At 42.6% G+C, this 19,819-nt stretch overlaps 1 protein-coding gene across 1 annotated transcript in view; it reads right to left on the reverse strand.

Moving 5' to 3' along the window:
* Positions 1 to 19,819, reverse strand: part of LOC126267285 (uncharacterized protein C6orf132 homolog) — a 285,985-nt gene that overhangs the window by 29,773 nt on the left and 236,393 nt on the right. The window contains exons 4-6 of the mRNA XM_049972356.1: positions 19,204 to 19,316; positions 14,108 to 14,252; positions 332 to 464 (exon numbers count right to left, since the gene is read on the reverse strand). Coding sequence (XP_049828313.1) covers positions 332 to 464; positions 14,108 to 14,252; positions 19,204 to 19,316 — 391 coding nt within the window. The remainder of the gene's footprint in view (positions 1 to 331; positions 465 to 14,107; positions 14,253 to 19,203; positions 19,317 to 19,819) is intronic.

Here is a 19,819-nt window from a genome sequence, read left to right on the forward strand (position 1 = left end):
AGACATTATTTGTCCTTATCCACTAGACAAACGTAACTGAAGAGCAACTGAGAAAGATCGCGGCCAATATTAACAACATTACGGTTCTGGTGTTGGTCTTTCAAACTCATTCTAAGAGGAAGGAAAAATTACAACACTGAATACCTATAACAAAGTGAGGAAGTATAGGTAACATTTAAATAGAAAAATCTGCAAGAGCTTCACAAAGCATAAACTGACTGAAAGACCATAGCAATGCATGCGTGGTTGTAAAAGTTGAATGGTCATAATGAGGTATTCATCAGTTACACTCTCGCTCCAGCAAGCAGTGGCTTCAGGTGCTTAAATATACCTGGCGACAGCTCTTGGTAGACGGGGTTGTACAGTTCTTCTTTGCTGTAGGGATCTGAACAGATGAATACCGTTGGCTCCTCAGGACCCCTATAGCCATTTGGGTAGACAACATTCGGCTTCATGTCGATCATCTGGAACAGAAGTGTCAGTGTCCAGTATTTATTGCTCTAATTCACTCTTAATTCACACATAATATAACATCTTTAATCTTAAGTCATCCACATGGGACTATTATCTGGATCTATGACTATTGATGATTTAAAATAAAAATTAAAACAATTATCTATGTCAGCCATTTTAATTTTCTTCACAGCGGATTTGGAGGCAATTTGTTTCTTCTTCATGAGAGTTACTTGAGTTTCCTATGAGTAATTACCTTGTCCATATGTTTAAAATTGCCCTTTAACATTTACCATCTGGCGTTTTCAGTAGTGTTGATGAATTTGAGATAATTATTTCGGATTTTGGGGATCATACAACACAACTGTCATTTATGATTTTTCATTGCGATTTTAACTCATTCCAGCATTTGGTGTTCAACAGCATACATTATTAATGACTTGCCAGACATACTGTGACGTCTCCTAGAAATTTTACAAAATGTAAGACACGTGTACGGTAATTTTCATTCCTAAAACGGTGACTTCGCACCGCATTCCACATACCCTCACAACGTCACCTATATCGCTAGCACCTAGAGAGAGGGTGCAATGGTTCAGACTTTGGGCTCCAAGTCACGGATAGTGAGGTTCTAATTAACTTGTAGCCACCCTGATGTACGTTTTCCTAACACCCGTAGGATGTTTCGGGTCTATGTCAGGAAGACACATTGTAATAAATTCACTAAAATCCTCTTCAACAGGTCATCCCTGATTTTCCTATGACACAAGAAAACGACATATAAATAATTATGCTAACAGAACCACAGGAACCTTATGTCACCACTTGCAGCTTTTGTGTTTACACAGTACGATGATTATCACTATTAGGTCGTAACCTTTAAATGCATTCTGAAATGCTGTTGTGATTATTGTAAATAATTGCTTTTCTTTGATAATATCTTTGTGTTCCGTAACTCAGTCAGCAAACACCGGAAACCTTATAGGTTCCTTTTGTTGTCTGTTTGTCTGTCTCTCTGTCCAACTGTTAAGAACTCTTTCTCTCAGGACGGTAGTTGTATGAAGTTGAAATTTAGGTCAAATATTACGGTATATAGTCTCTTGATGGTGTAAAAAGTTGAAGCTTCCATGTCAGTACAGTCAAACAGTATGGCTATTTATGATACGTGTTTTTATAGTCACTAACTCACTCAACAAAATCTATAAGGTACTTCTCATTGATATATAAGCATGAAATTTTGCATGGAGCCAATTTTACAGTACCGGAAAAAATCCAATTATCGTCAACTTGTAATTATATTACATGAAGAAAAATGTTTTTGTCATTTTTATCCAACTATCTGTTAGTCCGTCTGCTAAGATATCTTTGCCAAATACTAATCTCCACGATCCTTCAGCTTCATAAATAATTGAAGCTTTACTAATAAATCAATGCAGCTGAAATGTATCGCCATATATGTCATGTATTTTGACACTCGAAAAGTTACTCATCAAAAACTACAGATGAACTATGTGAATATATGTTGGGTCTGGTGATCTATAAGTAATGTGCATACAAGGAAAACGGATTTTTCAGTCCTATGTTTAATCAATCCATCACCTCTCAGTGATGTAAGGAAACACCAGAAATAACACATTCAGATTCAGCCTTAAACTGTAAGTCCCATTTCCCCATTTGGATAACTAGTGTAGGTTTAGAACACTTAAGTCGCCGATGTGGAGTCGAACAGAAATGTCTCCAGGCTGTTCAGCCACACCAAATTATTATTCTTATCTATATACGTAATCAAGTTTGTATGGAAACTTCTAAGCGGGAGTCTTACTCGGACTTGACCAATTTGTTATGTTCAGCTGTCTCCAGTGTCGACTGTGTGTTACTATGCGAGTTCAGTCAAAACAGCTATCCTTGTTCAATGGTTAGGCCAATATGAAACTTGAAAATGAGAAAACAGCTCTAGTGCTCCAACAGTTAATAGTTTGTATTCCACCTTCCGGAGAGGCACATGTATCATTGGTCATTCGTGTGTACTGACGGCAGTGAAGAACGGTAGAGCCGAATCTATGATGTGAAAAGCTTTAAAGACAGTAACGCGGACTTCCAGTTGCCCTTTGAGAAACGAGAGACCGGGTCTCGACATTTTAAAGCTTTTACCTAAGCGGCGTGTCACCCATTACAATTCTTTGAATTTGATCAGGGGTTCCCAACGCCATCAGTGCCGATACATATAGTATGGAGCTACAGTTGTCTCTACAGTAATATTTTGGATACGACATTTCTAAACTTCTGAAGAGGATCTCTAGATATCAGAAATTGGTCAAGAAATTACATTTATTTTGCTCATTTGGTCGCTGATTTTTACAACAAATATGGTAGGGCCAAATGGCCCGCCCACTCCCACACACACACACACACACACACACACAGAGAGAGAGAGAGAGAGGAGCGCGCGCCCGCGCACAACCCACGCACCTCCACTAAAAACGATTATAATGACTGGAATAATGAAAAGTCATCTAAACAAAGGAGCACTGTTATGGAAGTCGGCAAATGTCGGCCAGTCTTGTCCAGATATTGTAGTGCTTCTCAAAAAATAATTTGAACGAATCTCAACGTACTATGGACAGGCTGACAGAGAACTGCAGAGAAAATAAACGAACCCTAGAATTAAACTTGCTGAAACTTCGATAAGAAAGATTTTATTGCTGCTTTCAGTTCGCTCGAGCTGACGCTTTACGATATCCGACTACATAAAACACTTGGCTTCTAAAATAAATCGAGACTGGTGCGTAGTTAGTATGTGATTCTAAGGACAGTAACGAGACCCATTCCGTTCAAAACATCCCGAATGTGTAAATGCTGTTTTTCAGACCCCTTTAGACGATGTGTGTGTTTCTTCCGTTGCAGACTCATGAAGCATGTGCGTGTCTGTATGTGTGTGTGTGTGTGTGTGTGTGTGTGTGTGTGTGTGTGTGTGTTTGTGGGAGAGAGAGAGAGAGAGAGAGAGAGAGAGAGAGAGAGAGTGAGAGAGAGAGCGGGGGCGGGATGGAGGTAGGGAGAGAAGGGATTGAGAGAGGCGTAGTCTACGAAGAGACTATGTTACTTGTTCACCACATAAACTTACTCTCTATACCCTAATAACACAGAAAGGCAATTAAAAACAATGCTATTCGATGTCTTCTGACATAAAGAGGGAGAAGCAAGACAGAAGAGAACACAATTGCGACTCATCTCGGAAGGAAAGACACCTCGATATGATGATTGTCCGCGGTTGTCATTAACCTGCAGTTTAAAAAAAGATGAAAAGTAACTCGTTCTATTTCGGGAATTATTACAGAGGACGATTACACCCCAGAAAAGGAAAATGTTTAATTGTTCCACATGACAAGAAAAAACAGCATACATGACACTGAAAACTACATGCCGCTTAACTTCTCCACAATAGACAAGTTATTTAATGAAATTATTACCAATGACACGTATCATCATTGAATTTTAATGAAGCAAAGCAACAAACTGGTCTGATAATTCAGTAAATAGCGTTACACTACTTATAAATTGCAAAGCCACTACGGAGGTAGCCCCTGACGTTGCAGTTGATAATGGAGGAATAAAAATCAAGACAGGTTCATAGGCTCTGCCTACCTGGAAAAATGTTCCACAATGTAAAATGGTGCAAGATGCTCCACATTAAAAAAAATTCATGTAAGCTATATGCAACTACTGGATGTGCAAGGATCAAGAAGGGATTGTAAAATAGGTAAACTAAGAACCAAGTGCACATACAAAAAAAAAAGATAGAAAAAAGTGTTCATTTGGCTCTAAGCACAATGGGGCTTAACACCTGAGGTCATCAGTCCCCTAGACTTAGAACTACTTAAACCTAACTTAACCTAAGGACATCACACACATCCATGCCCGAGGCAGGATTCGAAACTGCGACCGTAGCGGTTCCAGACTATAGCGTCTAGAACCGCTCGGCCACTCTGGCCGGCTGACGGTAGTAAAGGAAAGGATTAAGAGTGGGGTTAAAATTCAGGATGAAAGAATATCAATACCAGATACGCAGAAGGAATTGCTATCCTCACCAAAAGTGAAGAAAAACAACAAATGGTCGCTCACTCACCATTTGTAGCTGTAGTTTGTGGCGGGTCGTGGCCCATGGAACATAAGCCGGTGTGAGGTGGAGGTTACACCATTAAGTTAAGTAACGCTTTAGACTTTGTACATAGGTACTGTTTGTGTTTCCCATTTTTCGTTTATGAATTTAAAGCCATGGTGTTCTTTTAATCATTGACAAAGGTCTTCTTAGGCACTTATGGGTTTTATTTTTCTGAAGGTGTAGTTATCTACGCCGAAACCTAAGTAAATACTAGGTGCTTTTTTCGCAGTCCAGGCGAGTTTCTAGTTTTTTAATATATTAACCAACGATTTCTGACGAGCTGCGATGTTGACGGTTCTTGGATATGTATATGGTTAGGCACGTGGTCAGCACATTGCTCCTGCAACCATCGTCAATTTTCGTGACCGGAAACGCTACGCGAAGAAATACACAGATTTTTTAGACTTCCTCGCTGGTTTCCAGCTCTTACCTGTTATATCGAACGGAAGTTAAGGAATCGGACAATTGTGAGGATGGTCAGTGTAGCATGTAAGGCAGTAGTGGCGCGTCCGGCGGTAACAAGGGACGGGCCCGGAACAGCGGTAAGCCAAGTACTGCTGGGGGCTACGGGCAGGCACTCGTTCACGACGTCGTTAAACAGCGGATGGCGGTAATTGCGTTCGGGATGGGCGCGCTGCCCTCAGCCTCATTAGTAATCCAGTCGGCGCGGCGCGGCGCGGAGCGGAGCGGCGGGCGGCTCCAGTTCTCCAGTTCCCCGGGCAGGTGCAGGCGGGAGGCTGTCCAGGAACCGCGCTGGAATGCCCGCCCCGCCGCGATCGGCTGTGACGGCGCAGCGGCAGGTGAGGGAGGCACAGGCGGGCACGGCCACGGCCGCGGGCGGAGGCACAGATTTCTCGGCAGGTGCCATAGCGCTCGGCCGCTGCAGCTGCCCGCCGACCGCGCACCTGCCCCGCTAATGAGCTCATAAATAACCGATTTAAAACAATTTCACCGTGGGCACCTCTCCTCCGCGTGCTCTCTCCGCCTCGCGTCGTAAGACACACTGCCGCCTGCTCAAAGCAAGCGGTGTCTCTGGTGTAATACGTCTACGATCAGACGAGCTTTGAGGCTAGGAATGTTTTCTGCAGAATTGTATCATCCAGTGGACAGGCAAAGTGAAATTGTAACATACTGTTTTTCTAAGCTCAACTGCTGCCCCATTTCCCAGTGGTACGCAGCTACACCTAAGTGTCCGATAGCAGTACAAACTTTATTATGTGCCGCCTTTAAGTATGTATGAGAGTAATTGAAAACGTTTGAACCATTCACTATGGCTCATCTACACACCACTGTCGATGGGACGTTAAATCATCATCCAAGTTACCTTATTTACAGGTTTGAAACATGGTCATGAAATTGTAAGAAACACAATCTGGCAATTTACAGAGAACAAAGAGCCACTGCAGGAATGTACCCCCGTCAGTCAAAAAATTAGTAAGCAAACAGAGAAAAGTTAAGATGGTGGTTTTAATATTTCAAGTTCCTTCCATCTGAGTACAACGTACACAACGTTCTTCCAACAATATGGAACCCTCAGAAAGATCTTTTTTTGGGATATTGTAACTATCGCATTGTTTTGCCTTCGCTGTTGGTTATGTCGTCAAAGTGTTGAACATTTATGTAAGGATCTGCCTTTTATCGTTTTGTGGTTGGTTTGTATTTATGATACCAAGTCCGTCACCCGTGATGAATTTTTCTAGAAAGAATTGCGCATGTTTTGCACTTCAATCACGCCACCGCAGACGTATACGCGTCGTTTTTTTTTTTTAGGTAGCCAAAGTGTGCGGGACAAATTCTCCAAACATGTTTCGCTTCTTCATAGCCTTCTGGAGAAGAACAATTAATACTGAGATGTTGCTCCACTGCGATTTGTGGCACATTAACGTTGATTCAGTGAGGCCTCACGTCCACTACGTAGCCTGCTCACAACTGACTGCTCGAATGTACTTAAGTTATTTCGAGTTGTGCATTGACGCTTCCAACGCAGTTACTGCACTGACGTCCCTTTCAAGACACGAATAAAATCAGTCTCCGAACTTTTGTATGGATGAAGTGCGTAAATTACACAAGACGAATTTTCCATCACTGAAGGTCACACAACCATGAGAGGAAGGAAAACTGTACGAGGGTTGGAACTTAACTAGTGGCAACCATTTATTCACAACCGATACAGAAGATTTACATGCTTTTACCTGTTAGTGTCCTTCAGGGTAGTCACCAGCGCTGTGTAAAATCCGCTGCCAGCGATGTGTAAGGCCTAGTATACCGTTAGCCGAGCCTGTTCAGTTAATGGAGCGGTCTAAAGTTATGGTGATTATCGTGTACCACGTGTGATGGTGTCATCCTAATGTATTACATTACTCCACGTAGACTGCCAATGCCCAGTATTACTGTTAGTTTTTGGAGCATCACCTGTGACCAGCTTTGCGAAAGAAGCGGTGGCACCTACTGCACTACCCTCCCATGATTTTGCACGGCAATGCGCGGGCGCAGACTGTGGCTGCTCTGTTCAGTGGATGGAACTGGGAAGTACTGTACCATCCACCATACTCCCCGGACTTAAGTACTTGCAACTTCGTGGCATTTGCTTCAGAACTGTTCCAGAGAATCGACAGGTACTAGACCGTTCCATTCGAATCATCAAAAGAACAAACTCTACTAACAGTATACTACGCCTTCCACATCGCTGACGGCGAGTACTACACAACACCAGTGACTACTTTGAAGGACAGTAACAGGTGCAAACATGTAACTGTTTTGTATCGATTGCGAATAAATAGTTGCCACTATTTAAGTTCCAACCATAGTATTACAGCATTATCTTGATATGAGAGTTATGTCTATTAAAAAGACTGATATTTCGTTGGCGATGAAGTCATTAGGCAAATAACAACAACTAACTTGATCGAACAGTCCACATGTGTAGTGCTGGTTCATAGCGTCCTACGGGACACTATAAACCGGCAGTGCAGCTGTGGACTGTTCGATGAACAAGCACGCCGGAAGAAACTGAAAAATGTCAACTAACTTCTTTCGTAATGTAACGAAAATCAGTCTATATTTAGACTGTGTTTTTGTTTTAGTTATAAGTCATTAGAGGCAGAAACCAAGCTCGATTTGGAGAATAAAGGGGAAGGAGACTTCAGATTTTCTCCTTTCAAATGTGAGTATAATCCAAATCAACAGTACTCAGTACTTAATAGCGCCTGGAAGTTCAGCAAATTGCCGAAAATATCAGCAGTCGGACTGATACACTTGTTAAAGTACAACAAAAATTATTACCGAAGTCATAGATCGTAATATGATGTCCCATTCTTCTCTCCATGTGGTTCACCACTACGGATCCATAGTGCAAGAGGACACCGACGATGTTCAATGCATTCTTAATATGTGTAAATTTTCGACGAATATCAGTGCCACTGCATTCGCATGATATGAGATGTGTCTAAAAAGTCCAGCGGATGGTCTAGTAGAATAAAGAAAACTAGAGCCACTCTTATTGGCCTTCAGAGTAAGCGTCATCAGCTGCAAAATACTTCTGACATCGGCTGTAAAGCCCTTTTAAAATGTCAGCAGATTCTTCTTGCAGATTCACTCGAAGAATCTAGTTCACGCATTATTAGATGTACTCAACGTCTGTGTGCTCATTTCACTCGCTAAACACGAGGTTACTGTTATTCTACACCCTCCTTATCCTCTGGTTCTGGCACCGGCAAACGAAAAGTCCCACGCTTCGCAGACGTCACAAGTGACCAGGGTGTTTCGAGCGATTCCACAAGAAGAGTTTGTTGACAGTTTGCATTAGTTTTATGACAGATGTCAGAATTGCGTTGCAGTCAATTGTGAATATTTGAAGGCCAGTAAATATATTTTGTTTGTAACTCCAGTTTTCTTTATTTTCTGAGACCATTCACAGAACTTTCCAGATGCAACTTGTATCACTCTTCAACGTTAATTAATAATGACAGTTCTGAGGGGACTGGAATTGTCGTTGCTGAAGACGTCAGGATCAACTGCAAAATGGCTCAGAGCACTATGGGACTTAACTTCTGAGGTCATCAGTCCCCTAATCAATAGAACTACTTAAACCTAACTAACCTAAAGACATCACACACATTCATGCCGGAGGTAGGATTCGAGCCTGGGACCGTAGTGGTCGCGCGGTTCTAGACTGTAGCGCCTAGAACCGCTCGGCCTCTCAGCCGGCGATCAACTGCACCACTGAGAAGTCGAAAACATCGTTCTACTACCTGTATAAAATAATGTTCCCTGTGTTCGATCCTCATCCGAAGATATGAACGGGTTTGTTGTCTTACTCCATTGGGCCACGTAATCGAACAAAAACAAATATCAATCTTTAGCAGAACCCGAAAGTACATTGATATGTTTTTTTCTCTCAATGGAAGTCCAACTCGTTATTTGCCACACTCGATATTTTGGAAATACCTCGCCCACGTTGAAAAGGAGAAGGATTTGGCTGATTTTCAAGACGCGATCACGCCGAGTGCCTTCACAAATATGTGCTGCATTGTAGTGGACGGTGACGTTCAACGCAAATGAAATTTAAGTGTTGTGCGTCAAAAGGAATGGTAATACTATCACCAATGTTCCAACTATAAATTAACGACTCATTAGATTGGGACAGCGGTACGGACTTTCTTCTGATGATGGTTTCGTTTACAAGAAAGTATCGCTGGGGGACTGCCATACGGAAATGCAGAAACTCTTCGATAGTATCTACTCTCGAAGTACTAAGTGACAACGCTCTTCAAATATGCCTCGGATAAACATAAGATGAAAAAAGCTGATGGCATCCGATTAGAAGGTTACTGGTGGCATTCTAAAAAGGGTAATAGACCTGCCGTTTAAATATTTAGGTGTATTGGTATGAAGAATGAAATGTTGTGATGAAATCAGTAGTAGGAAAGACGATTGAAACATGAAACTGATGAGAGGATTCCGTAAAAGTTCTGTAGACACTACACGAACCAATATTACAGAACAAAATCATAACAATAAATTGCAAAGAACCATCTAATTTGGAATATTAAATTTCTTTATTGATAACTACTTTTTACTCAGATTTTTTTTTTTATCTTGCTATAAAACAGAAAACCATAGTAAGTAATCTGTACTTTCCATACGGTGCCGCGGTACAAAGATAACTGCTGAAAATTGCTACGTACCGTAAGCTATGCAATACCATCTATTACGACAGCCATTTGCTAGTTCATTTTAGTTAAACGCATGTAAAACAGTGCAAGATAGAACCACATACAGCTAAGAGAGACGTCGCAGAGTGGACTAGAATAGGTGGCGCTTATCGCAATTGCTCCGTCTAGCAGAAACCGTATTTTACATATTTTCTTTTCTCTCTCCTTTTTCAATTTTTTATAAAGTGATGATCTGCACATGCTGTAAACAGCATTACAAATACATGTTTCAAATAATTTTCGATATCCCCCTCCCCTCCCCTCTCCGCGCCACTACCACGTTTCCTGTATTTTGGTATCAGGTAAAATCAGCGTTGCACTTTACAGGACTAACTTTCAAAAATGTTCCTTGATGAAATACGTATGCGTTCTTGTGGCAATGAATTTGGTTGATCGGCTTAGCTTATCTGTCTACACTCGCATGAAACTCCATGAGACTGATTTATTTTGGCTTTATGCTCAATATTCTGTGGGACCTTAGTTTCTGTTTTATCACCGTGAAGACATTTTATGTGGAGCACTGTTTTAAATTTCTGTCAGAAATATGCTGCTACATTAATATCCTAATCTTTTGTTACCGATATCTGCTCTACACTCACCTTTTGAAAGATAAAACAATAGGGTTCTCCCAATTGATAAAAACCGGACGTGTATGTACGATAATTTACGAAGCGTATGAGTATATGGCTCTTTGTTGAGTAGTGCAGGACTTTGTTACTAGTAGTTCTAACGCAGATATAACTCTAACAATGATACTTTACCTGTAACATATCCGGTTCTATGTAGGCCTAATGGTTTTATATCTGATTGTGTGGTTTTACCACTACTTTGTCTGACTTTTATGGATCTGTTTTACGCCTTCCAGAGTGATTTCATTTACGTAGAACTTTCATACTTTGCCGTGGTGTACGTAGTTGTCTTTTAATTCCGACTTTATGTAATGATTTATACTTGACTACGTGGTTAACCACTACTTGATGTGTAACTTCATGTGATCGTTGTACACCTGTACGAATGGTTTTAATAATGTTGGAGTTTCTTATCCTCCTATTTAGTAGTGTTGCAGTTTCTTGTCTTGCTGTATCTTACTAGGGTTCGAGACTAAGGTACATGCGCGGGAATGTGGACTGTAATTTTTCCCCGCTGTAAATGGGAATGGATTAAATATAAAAATCACTATTAAAAATGTCGTGTGACTAGGGCCTCCCGTCGGGCGACAGGCACGTCGATGAGGAAAAATGATTTTTTTTTTTTTTTTGTTCGTTGCATCTCCTCGCGGCGGACCTCTCAAGACACACGTTTCAGTTCGTCGTTGATCCATTAACTCATTTATTTTTTTATTACAGCGGGCAGCTAACCCTCTGACCGAATACGCTGAGCCACCGAGTCGGCGTCACTCAGCTAGCGGGGGCGGACTGAAAGTCCCTGATATCGGTACAGACATCAATCTCCGTAAAAAGCTGTGCAATGCCAGGAGGAGTAAATAGCGTGTCTCTCCTAAGAATTGTCAGGCTTATCTTCTCTGTAATTTCGGCACGTATCTGCAGTTTCGTTTTTGCGGTGTGTAGCTGGAATCATCCCAAGCAAATACAACTCATGACGTCTTTCATGCGACGTCCATTGTCGACGGAAAGCGTCTGCTTCCCGTGGGATACAAATTATCTTTAAAGCGGAATTTTACGAACCCATTCGACAGAGCGGTCCCAAATTGGCCTAGTGCGATATAATTTTTATCGATATGCATTAAAAGGAACAGTAGAACACGAAGTCCTGTGCTCCAGCGGGACGGCAATGTCCTAGTCCGCGCTGACTGCTGTCGCCATACGACAGAGCTACTAAGTCGCTGCTGGAGGACCAGTCATTCTTTGTGTTTCACTGTTCTAGTTAATATATATCGCAAAAACTAATATCGCAACAGAATAATCTGAGACCACTCTATCGAGTGCCCACGCAAAATTCTGCTTTAAAAATCATTCTATTTGTAGCGGAAAATAAACCGATGTTTTCCGTTGACATTCGGCGTTGCATGAAAGCCGTGATGAGCAGCAGTTGTCTGGGCTGAGTACATCGGTACATTATAAAAACGAAAGTGCTGATTTGTTTCGAAACCTTAGAGAAAATTCGCATAATAACTATTAGGAAGGACATTGTATATATGTACACTACTGGCCTTTAAATTGCTACCCCACGAAGGTGAAGTGCTACGGACGCGAAATTTAACCGACAGGAAGACGATGCTGTGATATGCAAGTGATAAGCTTTTCAGAGCATTCACACAAGGTTGGCGCAGGTGGCGACACCTACAACTTGCTGACATGGGGAAAGTTTCAAACCGAATTCTCATACACAAACAGCAGTTGACCGGCGTTGCTTGGTGAAACGTTGTTGTATGCCTCGCGTAAGGATGCGAAATACGTACCATCATGTTTCCGACTTTGATAAAGGTCGAATTGTAGCCTATCGCGATTGCGGTTTATCGTATCGTGACATTGCTGCTCGAGTTGGTCGAGATCGAATGACTGTTAGCAGAATATTGAATCGGTTGGTTCAGGAGGGTAATACGGAACGCCGTGCTGGATCCTAAAGACCTGGTATCACTAGAAGTCGAGATGACAGGCATCTTATCCGCATGGCTGTAACGGATGATGCAGCCACGTCTCGATCCCTGAGTCAACAAATGGGGAAATTTGCAAGACAACAACCATCTGCACGAATAGTTCGACGACGTATGCAGCAGCACGGACTATCAGCTCGGAGACCATATCTGCGGTTACCCTTTACGCTGCATCACAGACAGGAGCAACTGCGATGGTGTACTCAACGACGAACCTGGGTGCACGAATGGCAAAACGTCAATTTTTTTTCGGATGAATCCTGGTTCTGTTTACAGCATCATGATGGTCACAACCGTGTTTGGCGACATCGCGGTGAACGCACACTGGAAGCGTGTATTCGTCATCGCCATACCGGCGTATCACCAGGCGTGATGGTATGTGGTGTCATTGGTGGCATGTTTCGGTCACCTCTTGTTCGCATTGACGTAACTTTGAACAGTGGAAGTTACATTTCTGATGTGTTACGACCCGTGGCTCTACCCTTCATTCGATCCTTGCGAAACCCTATATTTCAGCAGGATAATGCACTACCGCATGTTGCAGGTCCTATACAGGCATTTCTGAATACAGAAAATGTTCGACTGCTGCCCTGGCCAGCACATTCTCCAGATGTCTCACCAACTGAAAACGTCTGGTCAATGATGACCGAGCAACTGGCTCGTCACAATTCGCCAGCTACTACTCTTGACGAACTGTGGTATAGTGTTGAAGCTGTATGCTTAGCTGTACCTGTACATGCCATCCAAGCTCTGTTTGACACAATGCCCAGGCGTATCAAGGCCGTTATTGTTCTGGGTACTGATTTCTCAGGATCTATGCGTGCAAATTGCTTGAAAATGTAATCACATGTCATTTCTAGTATAATATATTAGTCCCACGAATACTCGTTGTTCATCTGCATTTTTCTTCGTGTAGCAATTTTAATGGCCAGTGGTTTCGATGTAGACATGTAGTACGTTACTACAAGAGGAGAAGGGCGATGTAAGCATGTGACAGAAACTACACAGGATTTCAGGAACCGAATCAGAAGATATAGCGTCGTGAAATTGTTTTGAAGGGGAGCTAGGGAAGCACTAGTAAAATATGAAATAATATGTGTGCAAGTAGAGCGTATATCAACTTTTGTAAATATACGTTAAAGTAATTAATTTCCCTTAATTTCCTCCGCGTACTTAACTTCCGTAATGGTCTCCGCTCGCAGTAATATCTACTTCCTCGGCGCTACTCACCTCGATAGCAACGCGTTAACGAACTGACCAACCACAAGTAGATCAACTGCATTTATAACAGCACAGTTACCAGTATCATGACTTTGCTTCGACTCTCCAACAAGATTGTGGACTGTGTGCAACAGTGCTACACAGAAACTCACTTATTTTTCCTTAGGCATTTCTCTGCCATCGTGGCGTGTTAAGTGCAACAGCGTTTCTCGTAACATGTCGTAGTGCTGCTGCGTGAATGAGCGGGACATTCTGTCCCTAAGCTCTACCAGTAGTTAATGTGGAAGTACCATCGTTTAGTAGCAACTGTGAAGATGTGTACATGCCTAACTTTTGTATGTCAGTCCCTGTGTTAAGACTAAACTTTTTTAATCTATAATTACCTGTGACATTCACTCAGAGGGCCGAAATATATTTCTATGGTGGGAGGTACACAGAGGCGCTCACCTCCGGCGGGTGCTGAGCTGCAGCTGCGCGCATCTGCCTCGCCGCCACGTGAGCGCCGGGCAGGTCGTCGTAGCCCATGGTCCCTGGATCGATGCCCTGCGCCGATGGCTTGCACGGCATCAGAACAGGCGGTTTCCGCTTGTACCTGCGTCCGAATAAATATGGTCCAATAACATTATGCGCGAAGCACAAAGAAACAGAATTCACAAACATACTTCTGTCTGAAATCAGGTAAGCACAGAGCTAGACAAAGAATAACAATGTCTCACACCTGAACAGTATAACAGTGTCTGTAGCCTGAAATGTAGGCAGTGACGCACGGCTAATAGCACGTGCCCCCGTGTCTCAATATCATTATTGGCAAACTGACGACCCACAGCAAAAAGTTGTCACACAGTGACAAGTGGTAAATCGACACCTTTAAATAAAATTTTCTGGAAAAAGTGACACTAGTACCCCGTGTCACCTCCTCAAGCGAAGTGAAAGCCAAGTGAAAACCCTAATAAACTTGAATATGGAGAACACACTGTGCTTATAACAGCTACTTTATTTATTGTTTATGGAGCACCTCCGGATTTGAGGTACCAATTTCATTTTCAGGTGCTACTGTACAAAAATGCACATAATTATAATTTGCATAAAACACTTTAAAATACCATCTGTAGAACATTCACGATCAGTACATTAATACAGCTTACTCCATCACATGTTAATCATTGTCAACCGAGTACCTCAAGCATTCTCCCAAAAATCATATTCAGGAACTCTTGTGGCAAATCTGGAATCAACGTCATTACATTAGGTGCTTTAATTTCACGTTACCGTGGCGCAATACATCTCTCCTACAGCGTCACATCGATGTAGTGTCCATCCATACATATTTACATACTGACAGTACAGCGATGAGATCCTCGTAGACTATCACAGCCTTGGGCCAAGACTCTTCGATGTACTATCGAAAATGACGGTTATGTAGATATCATAAACATTTTACCACCGTTAAAAACGAAGATATTCTGTCACTACACTTAACAAAGGCAGTATTCGCAAAACCTGTGACGTTGTTAAGTACAGTAAGAGAGAATGTTAATGGGACTGATGACAAGACAATATATTTCTCGTGATAATTACAGTGTTGCAGATTGATGAGTAATGGGTCCACAGCTTTCATGTAATATTTTAAAATGATTATGTATGCTTACGGGTACAAACAAATGTTGCTTGCAGCAATCGTAATGAAAAATACAAGTAATGACATGTAGATGTTAGTTGTTTTCTACACCTTCACGTAATGGCGACTTTTTTCTTTTTTCTATTTCTTTTATTGTTTGTAAGAGTTTGAAATTAGGAATTACTGTATTTATTCTTACGCTGGTGCTATTATTCGTGCCACGTCGATTAGATCTGGTGTACGTAGTTCAGTTATGTCATTATTAGTGCATGCTGTAGACGTCACTATATGCGAATACTACTTAGCTTATATTTTGAATACTGCACATCTTTACAACGCTTCCTCCTTGGGTTCCTTCTCCGTGTACTGTATAGTTTATTTTCAAATGCTTAACAATGACTTACCAATATATGAATAAAATTTGTAAACAGCAGTAAACAGAAATCAAGATGTGCAACAGTTTCATGTTGGAAACGGTACAGAAAAGAATTGCAGCTGTCAGAACTGTTGTTTAACTTGCATGTGTTTGACGTAGTTGAATCCAGAGACAATCATTTTTGCAAAATCACGGTTCCTCAATAACATCGTCTAATTCATAGAAATAAGTACTAGACAGAAGGCATAAGTTGCTTAGTTAGTGCAGAACTCTGGGTACGGGTAAACACTGAGTAATAATGTGTGAGAGAAAGTGAAACATTTTGTTATCTGCGTAGCAACATCACACAATATGGTAAAAGCAAGGAAGACGTGAAGCACACATTCGCAAGCGGAAAGAAAAAAATTCGTTGTCAAACATCATTTAGATATGAAGAAAAAATTTCTGAAGCTATGCGACGGGAACACATCACAGCACATACGACGACAATAGGTGGTGGGAAAAACACAGAAGAATAAACCGACAGCGTTTTAGCCGAAGTAAAAAACTTTGTGGACAACTAAAGCAAAAAAAAAAGAGGGGCTTGACGAATTTTAGACAAAATAGGCTCGGAATTTTTCTGGCATGGGTATTTGACAGTAGAAGAATGTGTGTTTTAGAATTTAGCGTCAACCAGTACATAATTTCACGACGGACGTAATAAATCCATTTTATAGTTTGTGCGTAGAAATGAGTAGACATACAGGAAGAAATAAAGACATGTCATATCAGACGAGGATGTGAAATCCAATGTAAAATTAAACTGTGATATCAATGTTATAGGGAAAACAGACCATACTTTTTATTTAGCATGCATAGGCCACTTTTTATTTAGCTTGTATACGCATACTTTGCATGTTCACACCACTTTAGCATCACATTCTTACTGCTGAAATTTTAAGCTGTTGTATAAAATTCCTTTTTTCAATTCTTGGAAAAAAGTGTTCAATAGCAGAGATCTCGTAAATTAGTATTTATTGTAGACAACTGGTTTCGACATATTTAGCTGCCGTCTTCTGGTCTTCAAAAAATTTGATTATAAACGTGTTCCATTGTGAGTTAGTACGTCATGCAATGTTGTAATTATAGTGGATAAAATGTAGCACATTTTCGACGATTTTGTCAAAAACAAAACTTTTACAGTTAAGCACATTGGCATATTTGCATACTTGCGTTGTAAGAATTAACAAGCCTTTGTGAGGGCTACGTAAGAGAACTATAAGTAGTTTTATTTCCGACAGACCTGTATGTCCGTCATGGGTATTGCCTCACAATGGAACACGTCCTAGGACAAAAATTTTTGAAGACAAGAAGATGACAATTATAACTGTCGAAACCTGTTGGCAACAATAAATACAAATTTGTGCGATCTTGGCTGTTAAAAATTTTTCTTAAGTAAAGCAAAGAACGCAGCTTCTAAGTTCTCAATGCGAGAAAATTCGGTTTTTCTGTTCTAGTTTTTCTACAGCAAAAGCCCATTTTTGTGAGTGAGTAAAGGGCGACCCCAAAATCCGTTAATATTTGAAAATTCAGTAGTTCACGGAGTGGCAACGGCCTTGCCGCAGTGGCTACGCCGGTTGCCGTCACATCAGCGAAGTCAAGCGCTATCGGGCGTGGTCGGCACTTGGATGGGTGACCATCCAGGCCTCTATGCGCTGTTGCCATTTTCCGTGGTGCACTGAGCCTCGTGATGCCAATTGAGGAGCTACTCGACCGAATAGTAGCGGCTTCGGTCAAGAATACCATCATAACGACCGGGAGAGTGGTGTGCTGACCCTACGCCCCTCCTATCCGCATCCTCCTTGACGATGACACGGCGGTCGGATGGTCCCGATAGGCCACTCGTGGCCTGAAGACGGAATAGTTCACGGAATAATGTAGATAGAGACGTAAAAATGGCCGTTAATGGTTGAATGACATGGAGATTTATTGACCAAAAAAGTGCACGCTATGAGCAACAGATTGCGAGATATGATAGAAAACCAACAATTAGCATAAAAATTAGTTTAACACATGCTGACCTAGTCGGCTGTCATTTACCATCGATACCTGTAGTCGAGTGACAATGTTGTGAAATTATCAGTAGGTATGGCGAGAAATTGCCATTGGGTGTTGTCTTTTAGCATCCCTAATGCGGTCGGACGATCGTGGTGGACAACCAATAACCACACTGATTGTAGTCTGTGGACCTGCGAGACCAAGCTTGCCGGAAGTGGCGGATCAATACGTGATCCACACCAAACGATGTGCGAAAGAGCTCTTTCGCAGGAGTAGCGTTATATGGTGAATCCCCATCCAGTCGTACTTGATATGCGATCTGAAGTTATCCCGGCGTATTTCCAACTTGAACAGTTCTCGGGTATCCGACCGGTTAGCGTCGTAATTTCTCCACAATATTTCGGCAGACGAAAACACTGCCATATTCAGGTGGGTCCTGACGAATGCTGTGCTGTTCCTCTTGGCGCCCTATGTACACTATCCCTTACCCCCTCCACCGTTGCTCTCCTAGTGTCTTCGGTGCGGCCGGCGTGGCGGCTACTGTAGGTTGTGGAGAAAGCGGACCCTGGGTCTGAACTGGGGTCTGCAGTATCCCTGTTGCCGCTGGTGGGGGCGGTCCTCGATCTCTGGGACCGCATCTTTCTCTCCAGGCTGAGTGCAGGGTTGCAAGCCAGACTCAGTTGAGGGCGGCTGTCTTTATTTATTAATTCGATTATTAGATTATTTATTAGATCGATCTAATTAATAAAGACAGCGTCCTTCAACTTAGTCAGGCTTGGACCCCTGCACTGAGCCTGGAGAGAAAGATGCGGTCTCAGTGATCGAGAATCGCCACCGACGGCGGCAGCAGGGAGACTGCAAACCCCAGTTCAGACCCAGGCACTGCTTCCCCCACCATCTCCAGTAGCCGCCGCGCCGGCTGCACCGAAGACACGAGGAGAGGAACAGTGGAGGGGGTAACGGCTAGTGTATATAAGGCGACGAGAAGAACAGCACAGCATTCGTCAGGACCCACCTGAAGATGACAGCGTGTGCGTCTGCCGAAATATTGTGAAGCAATTACGATGCTAACCGGTCGGATACCAGAGAACTGTTCAAAAAGTCGTACTTAATAACAAGTGTTTAACAGCCAGGCAAGTTACTCCCTATCTCACTACATACGCGATTCTCTGGCGACATCCCCCTCGTGTTGCTGTCCAGCGTCATCTGCTCTTCGGTTTTTGCACTCGGTTCTGATTTCAGTGTAACCCCCTGCCAATTTCAAGTATGTGTGTCAAGTTTTTCCTCCCACCTAAATTATTCCACGCATAAGTGCATTTTCAAATGTTAACGGACTTTCGGGACGCCCTGTATGTATCTCTGACTGTTGCAGCGATATTCTTGTCCGTCAAAATATTGTCACAGCAAGCGTTCCACACAGCAGCGCGGGCTGCTACTGCCGTTGCTACAGTGCTGACGGCCCACAGCTCGCACCTCGTTTTGCCCGCACTACAGCCGCAGCCGCGTACTCACTTCCAGACGAGCACGCCGGCGATGAGAACGACGGCGGCCAGGATGGCGGAGCTGACCGCTATCACAGCCAGGGACGGCAGCGCGGGGCCGCTGTGCAGCTCCGCGTCTATCACCTGTCGGCATACAACAACAGTAACAGCGCTCTGCTGGCGGTGGCAGCACACAGTCCTTTTATTTATTTATTTATTTTACATGGCAAGATTAGGGCCTTCAGGCTCTCTCTTACACCTAACCAGGCATACTCAGATTGAACGAATTTCAGTTTGTACGGAACATTATGGACATACCACGTGTTGTTGTTGTTGTTGTTGTTGTTGTTGTTGTTGTTGCGGTCTTCAGTCCTGAGACTGGTCTGATGCAGCTCTCCATGCTACTCTATCCTGTGCAAGCTTCTTCACCTCCCAGTACTTACTGCAACCTACGTCCTTCTGAATCTGCTTAGCGTATTCATCTCTTGGTCTCCCTCTACGATTTTTACCGTCCACGCTGCCCTCCAATGCTAAATTTGTGATCCCTTGATGCCTCAGAACATGTCCTACAAACCGATCCCTTCTTATAGTCAAGTTATGCCACAAACTCCTCTTCTCCCCAATCCTATTCAATACCTCCACATTAG

Source organism: Schistocerca gregaria, chromosome 4 (genome assembly GCF_023897955.1).
Source record: "Schistocerca gregaria isolate iqSchGreg1 chromosome 4, iqSchGreg1.2, whole genome shotgun sequence".
In the NCBI taxonomy this organism is placed as follows: domain Eukaryota; kingdom Metazoa; phylum Arthropoda; class Insecta; order Orthoptera; family Acrididae; genus Schistocerca; species Schistocerca gregaria.